This window comes from Capsicum annuum, chromosome 8, assembly GCF_002878395.1.
Source record: "Capsicum annuum cultivar UCD-10X-F1 chromosome 8, UCD10Xv1.1, whole genome shotgun sequence".
In the NCBI taxonomy this organism is placed as follows: domain Eukaryota; kingdom Viridiplantae; phylum Streptophyta; class Magnoliopsida; order Solanales; family Solanaceae; genus Capsicum; species Capsicum annuum.
In genome coordinates, this window is record NC_061118.1 from 148,873,996 (window position 1) to 148,899,945 (window position 25,950).

At 36.7% G+C, this 25,950-nt stretch overlaps 1 protein-coding gene across 1 annotated transcript; it reads right to left on the reverse strand.

Moving 5' to 3' along the window:
• Positions 1-4,638: 4,638 nt before the first annotated feature.
• Positions 4,639-25,300, reverse strand: LOC107839379 (probable manganese-transporting ATPase PDR2). Its single transcript, XM_016682835.2, has 21 exons — positions 24,784-25,300; positions 22,907-22,996; positions 21,861-22,063; positions 21,195-21,267; positions 20,913-21,085; positions 20,614-20,785; positions 19,869-19,973; positions 19,650-19,760; positions 19,445-19,531; positions 19,116-19,298; positions 16,143-16,193; positions 15,936-16,061; positions 14,498-14,577; positions 13,054-13,162; positions 12,578-12,706; positions 10,935-11,000; positions 10,757-10,828; positions 7,427-7,578; positions 6,798-6,909; positions 6,587-6,703; positions 4,639-6,116 (listed from the first exon to the last, which is right to left on the reverse strand). Exons 1-21 carry the CDS (start codon positions 25,030-25,032, stop codon positions 5,043-5,045), a joined length of 3,534 nt encoding a protein of 1,177 aa, XP_016538321.2. The 5' UTR covers positions 25,033-25,300; the 3' UTR covers positions 4,639-5,042.
• Between the last annotated feature and the right edge of the window lie 650 nt (positions 25,301-25,950).

Here is a 25,950-nt window from a genome sequence, read left to right on the forward strand (position 1 = left end):
TCAAGTTGAAGTCTTTATTAAAATGGTCCTTCTTTTATAACATGGAATACTGTTGAAGAGAAAAACAAATCTTTAACAAAGAAAATAAAGAGCAGAAAGTATTATTATTTTTCATTGATTCCTGCCACATTTATATATAATATCATTACTGAAAATTCAGAATAAAAGGAGTAAAATAAACTATCATTATCTCTAACACTATTGCCTAAGGATCAGCAACTATTATAAAATCAGATTCAAATGGTGTCTTCTTTTGCAGAGCCTTAGTTGGCTATCTGTTTAGCAGAAATATTGCGGTATTGACAGCTTCAGCCCAAAATTTCTTTGGCAGCCCTTTCTCATGTAGCAAACACCTTGTCATCTCCGTTAGCGTCCTATTTTTCCTTTTCACTACTCCATTTTGTTGAGGAGTATAGGGTGCTGTTAGCTGATGCTCGATTCCTGCTTCATTACAAAAGTTGTTGAACTTTTCTGAAGTATATTCGGTTCCATTATCTGTCCTTATCAGCTGAATTATGCAACCACTAATTTTCCACAAAAGCTTTAAATTTCCAGAATACATCAGCGACCTCAGATTTAAAATTCAAAAAATAAATCCAACAATATCTGAAACAATCATCAATAAAAGCAATACAGTACTTAGTACCCTTTAAAGATGGTATTTTCTGAGGTCCTCCTACATCTGTGTGAACAAATTGCAGCTTATTCTTTGCCCTCCATGATGAATTCTAAAAAAGAAGTCTTGTTTGCTTTCCATACCAACAAGCTTCACAAGCAGAAAGATTTTTCTCAAGGCTCGGGAGACCTTCTGTTTGTTGATTTTCTTTCATGAAGAGTATGGCATCATGATGATAATGTCCGAGTCTTTTATGGCATAACTTGGAATTATTTTTCAACCTGACAATTGTTGTTTGCTCCTCGTCTAATAGATTTAAGGAAAAACTCTTTCCTCTCATCTTGACATTGAACATCTCCTTTATATCTGAATCCTTAATGACACATGTTTTTTCTTCAAACAACACTTTGAAACCATTTTCAAGTAGCTGCCCAACACTTAAGAGGTTTTGATCAAGATCGGGAACAAAGAAAACATTAGTTATAAGTTTCAAACCTGTAGGGCTTTGAATTATAATTGTTCCTTTGCCTTTTGCATCAAGATATTCTCCATTTCCAATTTTGATTTTGGAAATAATAGATCTATCTAGTTCTTTAAAGAGCTCTTGATCACTGGTCATATGATTTGTGCATCCGCTATCAATCAACCAATTTTTAGAAGTGTTTTTGCTAGCAAAACAAGTTGCTACAAACAATTGCTCTTCTTCATATTGATTTACAGCAACCTTGTTTTCTTTTTGTTGCGTTTGTGACTTGCATACCTTCTCTACATGGCCCAGTTGACCACATTTGTTGCACTTGACATCTGGTCTCCACCAACATTTCTGTTGAGTTTGATTTGTCTTTTTGAAATGATGGCAAGGTAGGATTACTTCCCCCTGATTGTTGTAATTATTGTCTTACCTTTGCTTCTAGTTCTTTTTCTTTCTCTCATATATCTCGTTCTATGATTTAACTTGCAAAGCACCTTCAACAGAACCTTCTTTCCTCATTATTCTCCTTTACTCCAATGTCTGCAACGCTTTAACAAATTCTGCCAAGATAATGCTTGACAGATCCTTAGAATTCTCTAAAGAAGAGATTGTGGCTTTATATTTCTCAGGAAGTGTAACAAGAATTTTTTGAACAATTCTTTCATCAGTAAAATCCTTATCAAACAATCTCACCGCTAATCTGCATAATCTTTTATAGTTTCTGATTCTTTCATTCTCTTCATTTCAAATTCCCGAATCAGATTCATTACTTGCATATTCTGAACTCTTTCATTTCCTTGGTATTCCTTTTCGAGATACTCCAAAATTTTGGCAGCGGATTCCATTTGCATAATTCTGATCAGAATTGAAAGAGATAACGCAGAGAAAAGGCATACTTTGGCTTTTCGTGTCTTTCTCTCCTTGTGATGTTTCATCTGATTCACTCTTGGATTAGCTCCAAGAGGAGTTACTTCATAGTCCTCTTCTACTGCTTTCCATAGATCCAGTGCTTCAAGATGAACCGTCATTCTAATTGTCCAAGCTTGATAATTCTCACCATTGAAGACAGGTGGAGTTAGAAAGCTTGCCGAAATTTGATTCTAAGATTGAGACTGTCAAGAAAAGAATCGAGTTCTTGAAAGGGAATTCCGTTAGGGATTGTGTTGGTGATGGAGAAAGAAGAGTTTAGTGCAATCTTGAGCGTCATTCTTAGAAGGGGTACCAGTAGTTCTGCTAGTGTTGGATGTTCAAGAAATTGGTCCAATCCAATTGAACAGCCATGTACACTGACTGGATTATTATTGGGGATGGAGAAATTGATATGTCTGGTGAGTGCAATGCTACTATTAATTACGTTCAACAAGAAGTTGAGGCAGAAAGAGTGTCCAGAGGCTTATGAATACATTCTGCTGATTTTATTTTGTTGCTGCAACAAGATTTTTGACTTTTGCTCCAAGTAAATGGGCATATACACTACATTCTGACAATTTATGAAGTTACTACACTGAGCCTGAGGTTAGCGTTTAAACGTTTGTAACTTGGGACTGAAAAATAAAATCAATACCAACACTTCAGAGCTTCACTTTTGATATATAAATCATAATTAACTTCTCTTTAATTTGATTTTGTTGAACTGAATTTGAAGTTTCAGTTTTTTGTGGGCAGGTTATAAAATTAACTATTTGTTTTTTAATTAACTTCTCATTCAAATATTTTTCAGATATTTACTTATTCTTTCAAATTTAAGTTTTTAATTTAAATAAACGAGATAATACATCAAAAAAATCCTAATCTTGTTTGTCCAACTTACTTTACCACTTAAACTTAGCTTTTATTTATTTACCCCTTTAACATATTTAAAGTGAATTAATTCCAACCCTAATGCTAACGTGACATTTTAAAAAGAAAAAAGAAAAAAAACGTGTGATTTTTTATTTTTTTATTTTTAATAATGAAAAAAAATAAAAATTTCCCTCCTAACCCCCACCTCGATCCCACCCTATCCTAATCTCCTCCCAAACTCGTCAGCCACCACCACCAGCCCCTCCCCCTCTAAAATATAACCCCAATTACTTCTCCAATTACCAAATCTCACCCCTACCTCCAATTTCTCCTCCTTCATCCTCAATTAAAAAAAAAAAAAAAATGAAAATTGAATTTAAAAATTAAAAAATTGACATGATTTGAATGTGTGGTTGTTGATTTTAGAGAATTTAGTGTTGATTTGGTCTAATATATAAGGTGTGTTGGGTTTTTAGTCATTAACTTATGATATTTTTTGATGGGGTGGAGAAATTGGTGGTGATGGCATTTTCCGATGAAAATTCATCAAAAAATATGAGCTTCTTTATGGTCTTCGTACCGAAATTGATGATTAATTTAATTGTTTGGATGTTTGGTTGTTGATGCAAGTTTTGATTTGAATCAATAAATAAATTTGGATGTTTGGTTTGGATGTAAGCTTTGATTTGAATTTTGTATGTTATTTCCTCAATATTCGGATTCAATTAATTGTTAAAAATGGGACATCAAATTGCATATGGGTTTCCAAGATTGTTGGATGCAAGCCTTGATTTGAATTTTGTATGTTTTTTCCTCAACATTCGGATTCAATTAATTGTTAAAAATGGGACATCAAATTGCATATGGGAGTTTCCAAGATTGTAAGTATTTGACTTACAGATGGTTACTGGGCTGGGGTGTGGGCTGCCAGGGGCGGGGTGGGGGTGGAAGAAGAAAGGGATAGAGGCGGGGTGGACGGAAGGCGTTTGTAGGGGGAGGATTTTTTTTTTTAATATTTTATGATAAATAAATTAGTAGGGTCACTTTTTTAAAATAAATTTTGATGTGGCGCAGATGTGGCGCAAGTGTAATACACTCTTCATAGTGAGAGTGCTGTTGTATTTTTAAGGTGGTATATAATCACTTCAAAAAGATTTAGGGGGAAATAATTATTCGTAAAGTTTATGTGCTAAATTAAGTTGTCGGAATAAGTTCAAGAGGGTTTTGATGTATTATCTCTAAATAAAATTTAAAAGTAAAGATAATGTCATGGATATTTTAAATTCTGCCACTTGGACGAATTAAAATGTGACATTTGAGTCTATGAGAGGGCTGCATCCTCTACTATTCATAATATACAGATATAGATGTAGATACGTGAAAGAATCGTCTAGACCAGTGGTTACACTGTCCTCATACAATATCGTTCTATTTTCGAAAGGAAGATAAATCATACAATGATGAGTTGAAGTTGAGGTGACAGTACATGATGAAATCACCTACACCAACAAGGGTCTAAAAACTTCAGGTCATACAAGGGCATAAAACTAACATCCCCCTTGGCAGAAACTTATCTGATTTATAAGGTTTTTGATGTAAGACTTTTTTTATAATTAGTTTTGATGTGAAGAAATATTCTAGCAAAAGAAGAGGCAAGCAAGAAAGTCAATAGCCATCATGCTTAAGATTTTCCTGGCAAACAGCGTTAGAACATTGTTACGAGTTATGTACTTGTCCCACAATTATGAAAGCAGCCAAGCAAGGTCTATGAGAAGAAAGAATCATTCACCCGAGAACAAATAGTAACAATCACCAATTATGACCTTGAATGACAGAATATGTTGTAGCTGTTCTAATACACTAGTACAGTAGATCAAAAATGAATAATTCAGCTGTTTCCTTTTCAGCTCAAATCAGTCATATATAAAGCAACAGTTCTGTCTAGTTCTTCTATATATGACAAAAAAGAGCAAGCTGCTGTGGTATATGTGCCCTTGGCTTAGGGTCTTCGTGAATGGCGACGACGCAATCCAGCAAAATTTTCGTTTATGATCTTTAAGGACAAAAAAAACCCGTCTAGCAGACCTTGATAGATATACCGCCAATAAAATGAAGCTGCTGAATACTTGCCGGGTCCAAATCTCTGCCGTTCAAAACGGATACAACGAACACCTAATTGCGTTTCTTTTCTAGACTTGCTGCTACACGACGTTGCCTTTGCTTCCAAGAAGGCATCTTTCCAGGGAAAGCCAACCTCAGCAACCTTTCCCAGGCATAGCAGACCAAAAATGTCAGGAATGCCCAAATCAGCAGCTTATCTCTCAACCCCTTTGGCATAGGAACTAACTTCAACCAGTCATTTAAGTCCCTAAATAAATCAGAGGTGATAACTGTGAAGAAACCAACTGCAGCCAAAAGTGCGTATAAGAATGGTTTGTTCTCGGGTATGCTTTGGTTGAAAGGGTGGCCCATGTAGTTCACAGCAAAGGTTGCTACCTGTAGCATCAACCCCACCATGTATGAAACCGTATTGACGAGGTTTGGATGAAATTCGGAGTCTGGCTCAATGCATTCATCTGGCATGTACTTGCTAGCCTCATTAACAGAAGAAATTAAGAAAAGTAGGTGGATAGCAAATTGTCCCAGGAGAGAGAGGAAGACATAGGCACAAAAAATATTAGGATGAGGTCGCTCAGCTGACAGCGTCTGAAGGGGTCGAGCATGTGAGATAAACAGAAAGAAGGCAGCAGTGAAGACCCCACTGATTGTAGCTTGAACATCACCCAACTTGACACCATCTAAGTACATCACACTCAGGACATAGGCAGTAGCAAGGCAGTTAAGTCCAAGTATCTTAAACATCTGCAGGGTGGTTACCAGGGTACTACGACCTTGACGGATGATGTCAGTGGTAGGGCAGACAGAAGCATGCTTTGCAGTGAATGGTGATGCCATTGAGGCATCCCCAAGTTTCACAATTGGTGCCTGACCATCACCACCTCCCTCATTAAGCTCATCCATAAGTTTCTTTAGTTTCTGCCGCTGCATCTCTGCAGGTGTAAGATGGCGATTACCAGCTTGACTGCTGGTGGCTTTACTTTTTGAAGGGCCTTCTCCATTTTCTGCAGCAGCTTTAAGTTTCTTCGACTTGGCGGGTTTTGCAGTATCATTTTTAGATGATCTATCAGATGACTTTTCTCCTTTAGGGGGAGGCATTGCATTAAGTAGAGCTACTCCCACATGTGCCTGAAAGAAGCAAATCCCATGTAAGGGAGAGTTAGTGGGTGGAAAGAGGGATGGATAGGGCGGAGAGCTCAGAGCATAGATAGTACTTGCTCACACAAGATGCAAAATTAGTACAGAGAAAATAACGGCAATAAACTGATAAACTACACATGATCAACCAACGTCTAATTATGTAAAACGAGGCAGCTCATCTATGCCAGATTACTCCTATTACTACATGGGCAGAGGACTTCTTCATTTTCCCAGATGTACTCATGTCAAACAAGTACGAAACTTATCTGTCCTCCCAGATTGGTTGTACCACCACCCATACCAAGTTCATGTAACAAAGGACCGCATAAAAGAGACTATTTCCCTGCAATGGATCAAGGTACTTACGTTGCCTCCAATCAAAATGTCACAGAAAATTGCAGCAAGTTCTGCACCCTTTGCAAACAGATAAATTTGCTAAAATAAAAACAACGTAATACCTGCTTTAGAGCTCCAACATCATTAGTCCCATCACCACACATCAATGTCATTCTTCCCACAGACTTAAAAGTGGTTAATATAAGTTCTTTTTGTTCAGGGGCAACCCTTGCAAATACCTGGGTAACATGATACCTTTGTCAGGATATGAGAGAGAGAGAGAGAGAGAGAGAGAGAGAGAGAGAGAGAGAAGATTCATCACATATTTCCGACCTTTACATAAGGAACAACTTTTGGGACTGCAGATGTCTGCTGCAACATCTCAATGCACTCGCCTCCAATACAGAGATCGTAAGCTTCTGATAAAGCTCCAACTTCATTTTCACTACAAATGTATGTAACATAAGATCAATAGAAAGGTAACCCTAGTGCACTAAAGCTCCCACTATGTGCAGGGTCTGGGGAACGGCCAAACCACAAGGGTCTATTGTATGCAATCTTGCCATGCATTTCTACCAGAGGTTGTTTACACGGATTGAACCCGTAAAAATAGTAACCTGCCTGTCATAAATGGTTAAATCACAGTACCACACTGACCATGTACAGAATCTTCACAGTTTCAGTATAATAAGTTGAATCCATTTACATGAAGAATATCACTCAATATATTTACTAATGCATGCAAATTCATTTGTTTATTTTCTTTTAGCTAATTCTTCAATAAAAGGAAAAGCAAAAAAAGAATGTTTAAGATCAATGATGCAGATTTCCCAATCTTATTAGTATGACAATAAAGAATATAAAGCAACTGTGGACAGCTGTTAACCAGCAGAATCTTCAACAAAAACAGGCAAGCTGTATAAAATGAGAGTTCAATACTGCATAAAACAATCATTTCGTACCTGTAGCTCACTATCTCTGTCTCATCAGGAGAAACCCAGGCATATACTTCCTTATTCTTTGCACGTCCCAGAATCAGTGCTGGTTTTGAGATGATATGGACTTGTTGAGCCACGTGGCAAGCTGTCAAAGCTTGATCACCAGTAATCATGACCTATTAAACCATGGTTATAGATGAGTACTGGGAGCTTCAAAGTGGTAAGACTTTTTTTGAGGATAAATATCTTTTTCTATAAAGTGGTAAGACTTCATATGTAAAAATAAAAGGATGTATGGTCCAATATCTGTAATGTGTCTTGTGCATTACTTAAAAAATTATTTGAAAGCTATAATTTTAAATGAATAACTCAATTGAATCTAAGCTACTTGAGACATCTGCATCGTGGATGAGATTTTTTCAAGTGACCACTTACAGAAAGTTTTACTGATCCCTATTTATATCAAAATCTTTCCTTTTTTGGGGATGTTTCAAAATATTGATTTTCTTTTTGACCTTTTAAACTTCAAAATTGAGTTATTCTAAGTTTATATTTTGATGTGATTGTTTCTCTATCAAACTACTTTTCCAACCATTCAACATTTCTTCTACTATCACTACGTAAGATACTCGGACTCGGGTGCGCGTGTACGATACGGGTGAGGATCCTTCATGATCTCAATTTTAAGATTCAGGGATATGGATCCACATATGGATATGGGTGGGGTGATTCAGCTAAAAATAGAGTTATAAAACCTAAATTATGAGATATTGTGTGGAAGTCTTGAGGAGAATATGTTGATCAAGAGGAGAATCTTAAAAGGAGATAAAAGGAAAAGCAGTAACACAGATATTTCTATATACAAGGTATTCCATTTTATTCAATTCCACCTTAGCTTTTGTTTTGATTACAGAAATCATCAAATCTGTCCGGACTTTCCCAGTCAATTTTGGTCAAATCGGTTGACCAAATATTGGTACGGATCCCACACCCACACTAAAGTTTACCCTACTCTAAAGTTTTCAATTGCAAATTGAAGCTAAAAAAGCTTTTGTCGCATGAAGCATGATATTTGACAGAGTACATGATGATGAAAGACTAACCTGATACAGTGCTCATTTTAAAGCCATAAGGATCTTCTGCAGAAAATTCGAAGCTCATTGGCTATGGCATGTCTCCTTAGACTGTTTAGTTGACCAAACCAATTGTTCTCCTAAAATTACCATACCCAAAAAGAACATGGTGCTCTTACTTCAATTGCAACATTCCACTATTGATTCCTCTTATGCTTAGTTCCTCACTTTTTGGAAATAAGGGTTTCGAAGTGTGAAAATATTCCTTAGTTATGTTTACATCGCAACCAAATTGATTTTTAATTTCTTGTTTCAGCAAAGGCTAAAATAGCGCAGTCAAACACCTTTTTAAGTTAGACATCAGGAATTTTGAGAAATGCAGTTCTTTCCCTCTGTGAAATGCCTTTCCTCTTGGTTTTTGTTTTCCCTGTTTTTCTTTTTTTTTTTGGGGGGGTAGCCAAAGTAGAAGAGAAGAAAATAACATTTTTACTGGTGCTTCAATGGGAAGGGGCCTGCAAATGTTTCTGCCAGAACTTGGGGAAGTTCTTGATGAAACACAAAGAGGAATTGGGTTTCTAGAGAGCGTTAGGTTTGGACAAGAGTTTTTTATGTTTTGATAAGTTTAGGATGTTTCTTTAAAGATGAGTATTCAAGGGGTGTAGTTGAATTCATGATGAAACATTGGGGCTGTTTGGTGTTAAAAGTTTAAATACATTAGGATAAGAAACCATCTTAGATAATAAACAAACCATCTTACGTAATAAACAAATATGAAAGACCTAAGGAGCCTTTACATCTAATCATTTAACCCAAAATATCCATACGCAAAGAGGGGGTACTAATAATGTGTTCTCTCTCCCTTGCAGTCTTCAATGGAAATTAATTCCAAAAATATTCTAAACCATTTTAATTAATGATTCAGAAGCATCCTATATGACCTCCAGCATGTTATTACACTAAGGATCGTCGCTGTTGCCACAACAAGGTTTCATTAAATGGAGGATGGAACTCTGTGTTATTATTCAAAGAGTCACTTCATCAGAAGATTAATGATCTTCTAGGACGTTGTACTGTGGTGTTATTATTCAAAGAGTCACTTCATCAGAAGATTAATGATCCTCTAAGACGTTGTAACTGCTTCCTGCCTAAGCAAACTTCTGCTAAGTGACTCCGCCGGAGACTTTAAAAATAATATGACAAATACAAATTGGTCTATTGAAAACAGCCTCTCTACTTCTTCGGAGGTAGTGGTATGGTCTGCGTACACTCTACCCTCCTTTTGGGGCAGGGTGGTTGATATGGAGGCTCACTTCAGGAGTTCTATGTGATAAGAGGGTGCCCTCGAAGCTTAAAGGTAAGTTCTACAGTGGCAGTCCGATCGGCTATGCTGTATGGAGCGGAGTGTTGGCCAGTTAAGAGCTCCCACATCCAAAAGTTGAAGGTGGCGGAGATGAGGATGTTGCGATGGATGTGTGGCAAGATATATAGGGTGAGGAATGAGATTATTTGGGAGAAGGTAGGGGTGGCTTCGGTGGAAGACAAGATGTGAGAAGTGCGGTTACGTTGGTTCGGGCATGTAATGAGGAGGGGCTCTGATGCTCTAGTGCGGAGGTGTGTGTCTCTGGCTATGGAAGGTTTTAGGCGGAATAGAGGTAGGCCGAAGAAATATTGGAGGGAGGTGATTAGGCATGATATGGAGCAGTTACAGCTAACAGAGGACATGACCTTTGATAAGAAGGTATGGAGGATGCGGATTAGGGTAGAGGGTTAGGGGGTGGGAACGTTTCTTTATTTGTGTTTGAAGTTTCTTGTTCGTGGGTGTTGAGTGTCTATGTTTTCAGTTAGATAGTTTTTTAGTAGTATCTGGTGGCTGTTATACTACCTTGTGAATACCGGTGTTAGTTTATTTTACATAATGTACTAGTCTATATGCATTTATGTTTTGTGATTTGCTATATTGTTATCGGTCCTAAGCCGGGGGTCTATCGGAAACAGCCTCTCTACTTCTTCGAAGGTAATGGTATGATCTGCGTACACTCTACCCTCCCCAGACCCCACTATGTGGTAATACATTGGGTATGTTGTTGTTGTTGTTGCCCAACTAGGAAAACAAGGCCCATGAATAATATTTTCGCAATTTAAGTTGCTGGTAAACTTCATGAAGCTTTACGTGATTAGTTAAGGCCTACTAACTCAATAGAACGTCACCAAATATTCAGTAAGTGGCTAAGAACACAAGAAAGCAAGGAAAAGAGAAAAAAATCAGCCAAACCACACCTACCAAGTCATGAGATGATTGCTTTAATTCATTCAAGACAGTAGCTGAGTCTCCTCTGATTGGGCAATTAAACACCTAATATATCATCATGAAGTAATACCAAACATGTCAAAGAGGCTACACAACTTCCCTGTAACGAACATTAGACTATTGTAGCACAAAAGGAAAATTGAGTTTGTACCGCAAAACCAGCAAAAGTCAGTCCACTTTCCACCGTATCTCTCTCCAGGCTTCTGGCTTCACTAACCTTTACCAAGTTGAGCATGGAGAAAACTTCAAAACTTTTGAAGTGTAATAGCAGAAAGAAGGTTAAAAGCTGGATACCATGTAATAAGCAAACAAGTGACAGGTAAAATATGGTTTGAATTCCAAAAAGGAGAGAGAGAGCTACTGCGAGGAACATTTCTATCTCACACCAAGATTGGACCAACATCGATAACTATAATTTTGTTGCAAAATACAAAATAACTAATTCTAAGCCATGCATCTATTTAAATATAATCTGTAATCATCTTTTTAGCTTGGGAAGTATAATTTATGAGCAAATTTTGCCAATCCATTGAAAGTTTAGCAAAGTATAATCGAATATCTTGACCCCAGATTCCAAAAAATTAAATATGTAAGACTACCGTTTAGAAATAAGCTAAGTTGGGCAGATTCTTTACTTACGATGCCGCACCGTGTCGGGTTCTCAAAAAATACACTACTTTTGGAGAAACCGACATGAATCCGTTGACATTTTTGAAGAGTCCGAACAACATAGGAAATAAGAACAGATTATCAAATCCAGCACATTTTAAAGTGACCCTTGAATGAATATTTAATACTCCATCCATCTCAATTTGTGTGATGGTGTCTGATTGGGCACGAAGTTCAAGAAATAAAGGATTGGAAACTTGTCGTCTAAAAGAAGCACAAAAGTTGGTGTGGCTGTAAATCCTCGTTATTTTGAAGTTAAATTGTTACTAAACATAGATAGGTATCATTCTTTTTGGGACGGACTAAAAAGGAATGAGTATACATAAATGAGCATGGAAGGAACATAGAACGTGAGTCTTAAACAGTATCTCAGACAACAGATGATACATATTAGTGTGTGGAATACAGCAATACTAAATATTTAAGAACTGCGGGAAAAAAATTTGAACTTGACACCACAATATATGTACAAAAGCTTGGGCTCCTCATTATATGTTTACAAAAAAGTAAAGAACACTAATAAACTTTGGGGACAAATATAACACATCACGAGTTCAACAGTTCTATGAATTTTGAACCATAGAATTACGAAATGATGTCACATCCAACCTCATAATTTTAAAAAGAGAAGATATTATCCAAAAGCATTAAACCATACAAGCTTGATCAAACAAAATTTAGTAAATAAAAGTAAGCCCAAATCATCTTTGTTAAAATTGCATTTAACCCCAAGCACAGCCAATTTAACCTCGGATGTACTAATTTTCAGATACTTGTATTCCAAATAAATAAGGATGCTCGTTTCCAGAAAAATAAAAAGTTATGTACTTATAAGATATTGTACAGGTACTACATCCAAAGCATTTCCCTGCAATATTGTACTTGGGAGTTGGGACCAAATCTTATACGACTACCTTTACCATATATGTGTTACTAAGCAAATAAAGCCATCCCTGCTCCCTTTGTCATATATTTGTTCACTAAGCAAAGAGAGCCATCCCTGATCCCTCAGTTCAGTTCCTCTAGCATCTCATCCACTCACTGAATGACACAGTAGGAAACAGATATGCATGCACAGCACTAGAGACAACTTAGAGGAAATATTTGCCATGGAAGGGTTCTTACTGTCATATCTGGCAGAGACTTGAAAGCCAGAGCCAATACACGTGATCCTTGACGGGTGTATTTTTTGTAGGTCGGCACGTAGGATGGCGGCACATCAATGAGTCTTTCCTGTATTGTCTCTGGTGCACCCTGGAAATATTTTTAGTTAAAGAAATTGATTTAATAGCAAGTAGGAAATTACACATTTAATGTACAACGGAAACCAAAAAATGTTCTTAAGTGAAGCAAACTCAGTTATACTTGAAGACTGAAAAGGAGCATCATTCCCAAATGCATATTTAGAGGAATCATTTCTTTAAATGGATTGAAAAAAGTAATGATCAATATAAAGTATAAACAAATGGTATAGTAAAAAAAATCAGGAAACAAGCATTTGACGAATTTGAAAAGACTAGAGGTACTTCTAAATCTTATATGCAACATGCATGACCTTATTCAACCCTACAAAGCTAGATAAAAGGAACTAGGCACCAAACCTTGACAAAAGCAAAATATTGCTCCTGAAGTCGAACAACTACAGCCATTCTTTTCAAGTGAGACGCAAAATGGTGTCGCTGCACAATTTGAACAGCATCACTTCCACCTCTGTAGTGTCCGGTATTAAGAAAGGGGAAATAATTATCAAGAACAAGATTTACAACAACTTTTTTTTGAAAAAAAGAAAACTATTTTTCGTTTAAATGAAGTTTGAGGAGGAACAACATCTAACAAACAGATCCATTGCACATACAACATAAGCATACTATAATTTTCTATCAATCCATTTTGATCAAAATTATCTCTCAACGTTATTCAAACTGTGTTACATGAGTACAGAGTGAAAAACACAATAATGAATCCAATTAAGATGCTTGAAAGAACTTTCAACAAATAACGATGATAAGGAATAGTGGCAATCAAATTATTATGTTCACTATTTTCGGTCAAAGAATTTAAATTAAACAAATAAGGGACAACCTAAAGAGACGATGAAAAGCAATAAATGAGCCAATCCATAACAACTTATGGTCATAAGAAGCTATCAAACTAGCTGAACTGACTCAATCAATAACACAACAATCAAAATCTTCTATATCACAAACAAAAGATGAACAGCATTGGAGCTAGAATTATTTGTTGAAGATTTGACGAGAGTAAAGTTCTGATTGGATTTGGTTCCAACAGAGAAACGGACGCTTACTTTTTGGAAGTACGCCTATCTCAAAATTATGAAAAAAAAGTGATATTTGGAACCACACTAAAACCTACTAGGCAATGGAAGCTTGTTTCTCAACCGGTTTGGCCAAGTTTCCAAAATCAGCTTGTCTTGAAAAATTCCTTTCTGTCGCTCTTCGAAAAAGTACTTTGGGAGAGAAACAGTTTAGAGTTTAGCTAACCAATTTGAAAATCACTTTTGCCAGTATTAGAGAAGAAATTTGCGCTTGCCCAAGATCCCAAAAGAGTTCCCGAGGAATGCTACAATTTTTAGCTTCCCCAAAACAGCTTTTGTGTCTATTCAAAAGCCCTTTCTTTTCTCCTAAAGCTTGGTCGAACTCTCTAAACCAACCACTATCTCAAAACAAATATAAGCACTCTAAACATCCCAGAAGAAGCTTGACCAAACAAACTAAATATCTTTTGTCATGGAACATAAAAAGAAGATAGAAAAGACCATTATTCAACATCTGCCAAAACAAGTCAAATACTAACTCTGAGAAGACTTGCATAATTGCCTATCCCTTTACATAAAAATGCTTAACTTGGAAAATCAAATGCAAACATGAGGAACAAACGGACAAGCAAAGGAAGATGAGATGCAAAGAAAGGAATAACTGCAGAACAACAAAGATCAACTGAAGATTATTTAAGGCAGCAGACATCTGAGGCCAAACTACTCTTTTTTAATAGCAGTAGGAAAATGACATCCCGGGCAAAGCTTACTTTTTCGGCATAGCTTTTTCATCTGATTTGTATGTCCAATCAATCCCTTTAAGTGCAGCCTTCTCGAGAGGATCGCCCACCTACAAGAAACAGGACGTTGGCAACCAAAGGCAGGCATAAAAATTTCAATGATAAAGCTTAAAGCCACAGTTATAGCATCAAATAAGGTATATTGTTTATCTGGTGCTGCAACAATACAAGCAACAACTGGTCAACACAAAAGCGACGGTCATCAAAATGAGGTTATTTCTAATGCAAATGTTGAAGGCATTAAACCAAATAAAACCCCAGAACCAAACGAATGAAAGATTATTTTACTTTTCCTTCCTTCTGATAAGTTGACATAGAAGGTGTTTGCATTGTCTTATTTTAAGTGCTTTGGCTTTTAAGCTCTTTTTCTACTTTTTGTGGTGTTTGGGGAAGATAATAAATGCTTTTAAGCACTTATTTTAGGCCAAAAAAATATAAAAATAAGCTAAAAGTCTAAAGTGGGACATTCCCAACGCATGGCTTTTAACATTTAGCTAACAAGTTATTTTTAAAAAGTCAATCCAATTACCCTCATAATTGCATTTAAAACCTACGGGAAAAGCACAAGTCATACACATTAGTGAATACAGTAGTGTGTTATCAAGCACAAAAAGCTCTAAGGTTCATCGGGAATTTAGGCGTAAAGCGCAAAAGAAAGTGTGAGCTTTAACGAAAAAAGGCGCAAAGGGAGAAAAAGTACAAATATATATATATGTCTAGTCCAAGACTAAGAATGACAAATATATGAACAAAGAAAGTGGCAAAAAAATTATGATAATGTGAAATATCAATTGTTTAGTGACACCTCTTCAGAAGAGGATCATTGGCAAGGGAAAGTGTGTCTTAGAACCTTGATGCCGACAATAAAGCACACATTACGCAAGGTGAAACACTCAACACATTTTGAGCCTCATTTCATGGACTAAGCATGCTTTAAGCGCGCCTTTGGAAACACATTACCATATAAAAAGAAAAGAACGACAACAAAGAGAATTCAATTATTTCTTTTTTAATAGGTAAATAAAACCCTATTATATCTAAACACCAAGTCAATGTTTTGAAAATATTATTTCCATGAATTAAATTCTCAGTTTCATACCCAACATTTTAAGAAAGGTCAATCCAAGTGAGAGTCCAGTAAAATCAATTGAGGAAGCCTCATCAAATAGCTAATATAAAATACATGAAAGAGGTCAAAACTAATAGCGCTCTATGGAGTTATTTTGTTGTCTATGGATGTTTCAGTGCTATTATATCAGAGCATAAGGTTAGACTCCAGTGGACGCTGGGCAGCTCTACACCAACAAAAAGGAATTTGTGAAGAAAAAAAATCCATGTTGTTCTTGCTTTGCTACACAAATAATATAGTATAAGTTACAGGCCGAAACTATGAAGCAAAATTAATTACCAGCTTATTGTCCACAAAAACCAAAGAATGACAAGAAGCAAGAATTTCCAGAGTACGAGTTGGAACTGTGGTCATTTCTCTTTCTAAATCCTCACTGTCAGTCAATCCACCAACCCCTGAGAACTCCTGAAATTGTAACACCAAAGAAATCAAAATCTAAAAGGCTTAGCGACTAAGGTAGAAGAGTAGAGTATATGACTGTCATACCATGTCATCGGATGTTAAGGTTCCAGTCTTATCGAAGCAACAAATATCAACCTGCAGAGAGAAAAAAGTAAAAGTGAAAACCAAAACACAGAAGAAAAAGTCTTGAATCCAAAGAGCATGTTGTAAAAAATGATACACTGAACAACCTAAATGCTGATAGTGGATTTTAAAGTTCTTGAAACACAAACTTGCACCAACACCAGAATCTCATATAAGAGCAGGAAAACACCGTGAAAAGAGTTTAAGCATCCAGCTCAAAGATAAAAGCAATAGGTGGAATGGCCCAGAATATTATATCTCCGGAAACCTTGCTCAACCAATGAAAGACAAGTATATTCTCTAATATCCTTCCCCATGTGTAACCCAATTCCAGAGCTTATGTGTGGATTGAAAACCTTTCGCATATTTTTGTCTTTTTTAAGAAGGTTGGAGCGTATTTTTTAAATCAAATAAACATATTTTCATTCATAAACAAGACGAAAAACTGTCCATGTAGAAGGGGCATACCAAAAAGTGGAGAATTTACATAAAGAAATGACTCTACAAACTCCATCCAATCTTCCATACAACTGGCAACTCTAGAGCAGTGTTCAGGAATGGCTCGCATCGTCGCATAATGCGATGATGCAAAGCGATGCGAGCACTCTCACTGCGTGTGCTGATGTGAGCCAACCTTACAGAAGCAGGCGCATCACAGGGTTATGCGAGATGCGAGTGCTTCATATTGATTTTATTTTTACAGCCTGTTTGGATGGTGGTTTGCCATGGTTTCATATGTATGATATGTAGTATGGTATGGTATTGTATCGTATGGTACAGTACCATGTTTGGATGGACTGTATCGTTCACTGCGATTTAATAATAGATTTTTTGTTTGGTTTGATGGTATGGTACGGTATGGTAACAGGTAAATTTACTAAAATACCCCTAATTGTAATACATTTGAGATATCACCTCTTTTATCCATATCAGTGCTAGCGTAACCAATTGTTCTTTCTTTCTTGATGCTTCTCATAGCTACCCGATGATCCTTTTAAGACGCCAAATTCACAAGGGTATTTTCTAAACAAAGGTTTGACGAACGCAAACTAATGCAATCGGGAAGTACTTCCCAATCAATAAAACAATTGGTATACATGTATGTATCTTAGAGTTCAAAAATCACTTCCCATATATATGCATTTTGTGCATTCACTTTGTTTCCCTCCATTTCAATTTTCAATTTTTTTTTTATCGAATTGAGTTTTTATTGGCATTAAAAACTACTACTACTAAATAACTATGATCATTTTTCTCACTCTTTGAATTTTATATTGCTAACAGAAAGTCTTGCAATCTTCGATCTTGTTAACAAATGCGTAGTCTTAGCATGTATTTTGTTGATAAGGATAAAATAGGATTAAAGAAAATTATATAAGGGTATAGTTGGAAAAGAAAAATGAAAACCATGGCACACCACCAATTTGGTGGTTCAATAAATTGCTTCGTTCCATGGTTATCAAACCATGGAATAGTAACATACCATACCACCATTTTTAGAAAACCATGGAAACAAACATGGTTCCTATGGTAACCATATCATACCATACCATGGGAAACCACCATCCAAACAAGTTGTTAGGGTCAATTTAAAATTAAAAAGTCTACTTTTTTCTGGTTTGTTTTGCTATCTGTTGAACTGTTATGCTATTGTGGTCTGTGTTGTTTTGCTGGTCTATTTCTCAGCAAGTGTCTCAGTGATCAAACCTGTGATTTTGGTGTTTAATTTAAACTTTTGCTTATATATATTGTCTTTATTGTTGATTATATAGTTGTTGTGGTCTTTTCAGTTGTCTTACTGTTTAGATGCTCTATTTAGTCTTTTTACTTTTACTTCACTTCAATTATACGAGTGCATTGCTTCGCTCTTCGCATAATGCATATGCGTGATGCAGAGCTTTGTAGCTTTTTTCCACATAACGCTTCCCTGAACACTGTCTGAGTATTGCAAAAGAAAATAAGTGATCAGAAACTCCAGTTTAATTGAGAAAAACTCGACTCTAGCCCATCGAAAATTGTCCTAATTCTCTCTCTCCACACCATCCACATTAAGGCGAGCAGAACCACATTTCATGCCTTGAGTCTTCATCTACTTCTCCCGCTCTCCCAACTGAAGATCACTGTGTTCACAGTTCTTGGCATTATCCATGAAGTACCAACCCACCTAAACAAATCTCACCATACTCTCATGTGTCGAGAGATTAGCCTCAACAGGCTGAAGAATGAGCCAGAAGCAAGAGACTGCAGGCTCGATAAGCTGAGGAGGAGGCCTAGAGTTGTTTGCTAGAGGGAGACTGGGAGAGAGACACGGCTCAACAAGCTAGGGAGTGAACCTGGAGCAAAGTCAGTGGCTCGATGGGCTAAATTGAGAGAGAAATGAGAGAAGCCCACCTCGGCTCGACGAGCTAGGTTGAGAGAGAGAAGCCAAAAGCAATACAACAGGTACAGTGTAGAAAGTTCTGAAAACAGGCTTACCAAAATTTCGATTTGATACCATGTGAAAGAAAACTTGAAGTGCATACTTAGTTGAAGCACATGGCTTCCCCGATGAAGCAATGACTTTTAATAACACCAGTAATTATATTTTCCAACCCATAGGGACCTTAGAACTTTATAGTTGACTTTTATTTAGTTTTTTCCTTTGTGTGGAAAGGTAAATACTCTACACTTAAATTTTTCCTTGCAAAGGTTGATCTAACAGTACCCTATAACCATTTTGGATGACTATAATCCAAAAGCAAGAATTCCCTGGACTTGCCTTAAGTTTGATGAAACACAGAACCGTCAACTATGACAAAAAGACCATCAAGAAAATAGAGGAAAGAACACATGTTACTTATCAAGATCCTCGATTAATCATCTGCCCAAAGGGTCAAGGATTTCAAACACAAGAAAAAGTGTCAACAACGAATAATCTCAGGATGCAAAACTCACCTTTCCCGCAAATGGAATCCGGAAAGGCTCTGTGCAGAATATCCCTCGGCGTGCTAGAGCAATTAAAGATGTATTAACAGCTATTGATAACTCCATTGGCAGCTCGGGGGGGATAACTGAAGTAATTATCAATGAACAACTCAGAAACAGCTTGTATTTACTTCTTGTTGGGTCCTCTAGCCCCTGCATGCGAGCACATGCCAAAGAGAAAAAGGAAATAAATTAGCATTGCTTGCCAAAACATCATTCCACTCCAGAAGCATGGCCGCTGTACGAGTAACTTCCCACAGTTGATTTGAAGGAGAAACCAACCATAGAACCAAGAATACCTTCTTAAGAACATAGCCCGCTGCTATTATGGCAAAAACGACTAAGAAAAGAATAAAAAGCCCACTTTCCCAGCTGTTAGCTGTAACCTACAAAAAGAAATACAGATATCATGGTAGTTTGAAAATCCAATGACAGCCATTTTGTAGAAAACACAAATGATAATGCTCATCTTGAGATACCAACAGATTATAAAACAGTAAATACCCTCTCTGTGGAAAATAAAATAGTCCGCATAAGTTTGCCTTGACTTGTTTCAAACCCAGTACGTAGAACAACAGCCAAGCATCCACCATCAGGGGTCTTCATTGAATAGCTCTACGCATGATGACAACTAAAGTTAGACAAAAAGAAAAGGAATAGGAAAAAATAAATGAATAAATTCTAGAAGCAACTAAACATTAAGAGTCATCAATCATTGCCAACCTTATCGGGTGTATGCTGCAAAATTTTGGTTCCACCAAAAAGAACATGGGCTTTATCTCGCCTGGCAGACAATGTCTCCCCAGTTCCTCTACCCATGATTGAAACCTGAATGAATGAAGGGGGAACAATTACACCTAAAAGTTATACACCCAACATATAGAAAGACTTCGAACCATGAGCACAATAAGTTGCAATATGAGTCAGCATGAAAAACTTAGACAATACTCATTCAGCCATCTCCCACCACCAATTAAATTCAACTGACAAAACACAAAAATTGAAAAGGGCTCAGTGCAGCAATAGCTGGACCTAGCATCAATATCTAGCCGAGACAACCAGAATTGAACTCCGGCAGAAGGATTTGCTAGATCCACTAGACAATGATAGCTGAAAATGCGTAAATGTGGAGGCAAAGCATACTCAATCAAACTTCACTAGTACATTTTCCCCATTGACGTGGGAAAACGGCTATAAAGACACATTGCCCTCACAATCAATTTATCAACTTAGAGATTATCCCACCCAAGTCCATTTGAAATGTCAGTCCCTTAACATGATCCGAAAAATACCAAAATCTACCACAGGTAGATATTTGATATCTTTGAACAGTAAATACGAGAAAATGATGAATATCATTTAAAAGAGCAGTTTGCCGCAGCACTTGTCTGACAAAATGAAATAGATATAATGCAGCTTTATTTATGTATATAAACAGAAGCAAACAGAGAACAGAAAGGAAGATTACCTTCCATTGTGGGGTAGATTCGCCCGTCAGAATAGCTTCATTCACAATAGCAGTTCCAGCTAGCAAAAGCATGTCAGCAGGTACAGACTTGTCCTCTCCATTTTGACCAACAGAGCGCCCAACGGACACAACATCTCCGGGTAACAGTTCAGTCCCAGAGAGTTTCACCCACCTACCATGCACACCTCTTAACACTCGGCATTCACTCAGCATTAAAAAAAATGCATATGTACTGAATTTTAAATTGCAGTCATGCGAAAAACAATATATTTAACGAAAAAATGCTCGTCTTGACATACTTTCCACAGCGATAAACCATCAAAGTCTGGCTATCAACTCTTACACGCCTTAATTCAGACAAGGTCTTCAACCGGCTTTTGGCCATTGTTGACTCAAACATAAACAGCATAAACAGAGTGAACAAACTGTAATACCAGTATTCATCTAAGCACCATAAACCCACACAAAAGACCTGCATGTAATGAGCACCTGTTAGAAAAACTTGAAAACAAAATAAACAGTAGGGTTGTAACTGCAGTAGGAAACTATCAAATAGATAAATGATTTCAACCAAAACATACCTGGAATACAAAGAAAGGCTCCATGATCTGCTCTTTCATTAGTTTCTGAAATGTTGGCTGAGGATATTCAAACCTACATGGCCAGGAAAGCAAGGCAAAATTAGTTCATCGAACTTGCATATAAAATTATTAACAAGCTGGCAATGTTAATCACATAAAGATACTTATTTGATTATTACCTAATAAAAGAAGGGAAATAAGATTAGTCACCAATTCGAATTAAAATAATAACAGCAACAAAGGGTTAAAAGATACCATTTAGGTCCAAAAGTTATTATAACCTCTATAGTATTGAATAATTCGTGAGTATATAACCTAAATGTAGGACTCCAATAAATTTACAGCATCGGGCATTTCTTTGCTAAAAATTATGAACAGAACTCTTTAATTCTTACATTTCATCAAACAAAGATAAGAATAGAATAGAAAAGCAAGATTTCCATTCCAAGGATGAGCAGCAACCATTACAGACTTATGCAGATAGAGCCCACAGCACACATTAAAGTAACACCTGGAGTAGGATCATCCACATGCCCATAAATAGAAGTTAAAAGAGACCTCAAATCAGGGAGAGGATAATGGTTCTTTGCCAGTTGAACTGGTTTCTCTGTTTCTTTAATTTTTTGGTCTACCAAGAAAATGCATAGAAAGGAACAAAAAACTCACACGTTCCGACCCCATTTCTCAGTTGCAGCGACAACTTTAGCTTCAGTTCCATGGCCAGTATTCTTAAGGTAGTATCCAAATGTCTCTTTTGAAGGATAAGGAAGTTTGCTGAAAGTTCCTTTCTCCTTTGAATAGATGTACTGTTGCTTCCTGAATTCAAAATAAATCTCCTCCAAACCCTCAGAGGACGAAGAACCAGCCAGCTGCATTGACAGAGGAACAGTTTGACACAAACAGGAGATAGAATAATGAGCTCCTTTTTTCTTTATTCCTTTTTGTTTGTAAAACAGAAAACAGTTTGACACAAACAGGAGATAGAATAATGAGCTCCCTTTTTCTTTATTCCTTTTTGTTTGTAAAACAGAAAACAGTTTGAAGCTTCAAATCTTAGTAGTACAAACCTTGAAAACACTAGATTTTTCCATGGGTCACCAGCTCCAGGGATGGCAATGGGAAGAGAGCGGGTTAAACATCTTTAAAAAAAAAAATATCTAATGTGGGGCAAGGTGGGATGAGGGTTTTGTAGATGAAGTTACTGGTCGTAGAAATATGTACCTCGGTTAAGCTAGCTACTGGGCATAGAAATAGAAAACTTAGTATATGTAAAGAAATGAATCTTGAGTCTAACTCAACCCCAAAGCTAGCTCAAGAGGTGAGGATTGTCCATGCCATATAAAGAGACCACCCATCCTTTTGAGTGTTGACCATCGGTGCGGGACTCTTCACACTACCTCACCCCAGGGCTGAACATCTGGAGTGTGGGCAATTTTTAATATGAGGGACCAACATCGGGTTACAACCCCATCCTTTTTTTGTGTGTGCGTGTGCGTGGGGGGGGGCTTCAATATTCCATCCTCTTGCCATAATCTGGTAGAGCTTAATCCAGGTAGTTTTTACTTTTCGACCATTTCTTTTCTTCTTTTTTCAATTACTTGGCACCTCACCGTCCAATTTGTTAAGATAAAGCTACCATGATAACAACAAAATACTAAACAATACATCTAGCACAAATCTCTCTAAAAACAAGAAAGAATTAGGATCTGCACCTTTCGAAAATGAAGAGGCACAATTTCTTTACTTCCAGAGAACTTAGCTGGAGTAACTTTACAATAATCTGCTCGGTGAATGTCATCCACCTGTCCAGGCAAAGGATTAAATAAGGTTCAGAATGAGTGTCACCCAACTCTCAGCAATATGAACTCGTGTCCAGGAAATCACTGCAGGACATCACGATATGCAGTAAACAAATAGTACACTACTTCAACCACAACCCTTGTAGCTCAGCCAGTATAACTAAGGTTACAAATTCCCAATCCTCCTCCATCTTACTATACTAGAAAAAAAAACTGTGGAAGTCAAGAAGTCTCGTGAGTAGCACAATTAACCACAAACTAGCTGGTCAAGATTTACATTTCCGAAATAGAAGTCTTAAATTTGGTATGGAAGGAACCTGCAAATGCTCTTTCTATAATTTTTTTTTTTTTAAAACAAACTTACTTCCCAGAGAGAAGGAAGGAGACTGAAATTAAAGATCTTCTTTTAATGGCATTATTTCATTGGGATCATCTCAAATCTAGTTTCAGAATTCTTAACATGTAGGAGGACCAAAAAAAGTAAAATCATAAACAACAATTTCATATCATGAATTCCATAATTATGAGATATTTTACTTAAGCCCCAAGCTATTGATCCCCCCTCCCATGGGGATATAACTGACGAAATTTGGCAATCAAGTGAAAATAGTTTGAGCAAATGAGTGACTACAGACTCTACTTTGACATATTCTTACCATCGCTGAGATATCTAAATGAAGATATAAGAACAAAATATACCATTAAATTACGCACATCCTCTTCTGCAGCTTCAATTCTTTTATTTTTCATGTAAAAGAGGCTGCAGGAGAAAGGCAGTCTGTCCACTTTAAGTGATGCATAGAGATGGCACGATCAGTTGGAAACTTAAGTATGAGTGGGACCCACATCGTGGTCAAAGGCATATGCCAAAGAGAAAGGGATAGTAGCTAAATATCCAGACATAGAAGTATTACATGTGCAGACTTGAATTGATCCATCTTAGGGGCTAATTTGCTATGTCATTTTGCAAATTTTGTGCAGACTTAAATTGATCCATGTTTGTCTCATATGCAAGCAAACGAGTTCGGTCGAACAGTGTAACGAGTCTAAGGTTACAGAAGCCTTCACCAACTTTGATAGGCATAGCATTGCAAGCAAATAGAGCAGAGAGCTTTCCTTTCTTTTGATTAGAGTCGCGATCTTGTTGTAGTCTTAATTAGCTACGTCATTTTGTATTTAGGTCAAGTTTCATCCTTAATACATCTACTTGTTAAACAATTTACTAGAGTTTTAAATGTTAAAGTTGATTCCTTTCAGCCGGCCAAGTTGTTGCACTTATTCACTAAGACGAAAAATAACCGAGAAACGTAGTAGCAAATCTTTCGATCAAACAAAACACAGTAGAAAACAAGAGGAGATTAGCCAGAGTTGTTCCTAATTTCCCACTTCTAACTTCAACAGCGTGATCAAAAATTAGCCTTTTCACCATAATCCAATCATTCCTATTTGTTTTTAGCCTAAATAAATCTCCAACAAAGTCCTTTCACTAAAAATCTATACCATTAACATTCCCCAGGCTCTCTTAGCAAAACCCAAGTTTGTGGCATAGTAGTCAATGAAGCGAGTTCAGAAGCATAAGTTCTCAGGTTCACAGCACACACAAAAAACACTCAGTGATTTCTCCTAATTTATCCCGTGGAATGAATTAAACAGGTGCGCGTAAGCGGCCCGAACACTACAAAGATGATCTAATAACCAAAACTTTCACATTGAAACTGCCAAAACAAATACTCCGTAATAAGTAAGCAATAAGCAATCCAACTAAATTAAATTAGTTTTTAATTGCGAACCTTGGAATACTGAACGAAACGCTTGAAATCAACAGACCAAACAGTGAAGAGGAAGACGAGAGCATGAAAGGCAACAAGAGCACCAAGAACAATGAAGGCATCAGCAATATCTAAGCTAGGAATTATAGTTAAAATCCAAACAGCGTAGAGAATAACGAAAGGCCAAACATCCAAACGCCATGACCAGTGTCTCTTCTTCAGCAAATCCACACTCTCCACCACTTTCCCATCCACTTGAAATCGCGTCATCTCTTTCAGTAGTTCTTTATGTACTCTCTTCTCCACCAATGCGCCGCCGCTGTCGCCGTCGCCGTCTTGCCGTGTACGGCGACTTGTAAGATCTTAGGGAATTCCGATCTAGTGGAATTAGATTCGGGGAGAAAGAGGGGAATCGGGGTTTCGCTGCGTTATATAAAAAGAGAAATTGGAATATTGAAAAAAGGAAGTTGAGATTTTAATTCAGTTTTTCAAAGCTATATATATTATGCTCAAACAAAATGGATAAATTGCACAAACCTAACCCTGAACCTAAACGAATTTTTAATTAATTATTAAATATCGTGGGATTTTGGCACACATATTAAGAAAAAGACATCAAAAGTATAAATTTCCATTTTTACCCTTTCCAACATTTTTTTGCATGCTTTAACTTATGATGGCAAAATAATTTCATTGCATACAAGTTTTATCTTAAGGTGGCAAAATTTTTTGTTCATTCCAATTTTTAAAATTTTAAAATTACTAGTCCTAAATTCCTAATAAATATTTTTGGAGGTAGAATATGTTGAAAATTTTCATCTCCCTCTCAATTTAGTCTATAAAGAGATTTACATTCAATATGCTTTTTAACATGGCTTCAATATCAATAGATCTAAATTTTTCATTTGAGAATGATGTCGATGAATATTCAATTCCCGATTTGAATTTGAATCCAAATGAAAATGTTGATATACAATTTGATGAAAGATTACAAGAACCAACGGAAGATTCAAACCTAAATTGTGGTAAATAATCGCTCGTTATGTGCATTCCTTTGAAAAAAGTTTTGAATTTATATTTACTTATTTTTTTTGTTTAATAAGCAGATTCAATTGAAGATTTGTCGCAATCACAATGGCCGAAAAAAAATTTGAGCAATGAAACACGTGTTGCAATATATGAAATGTT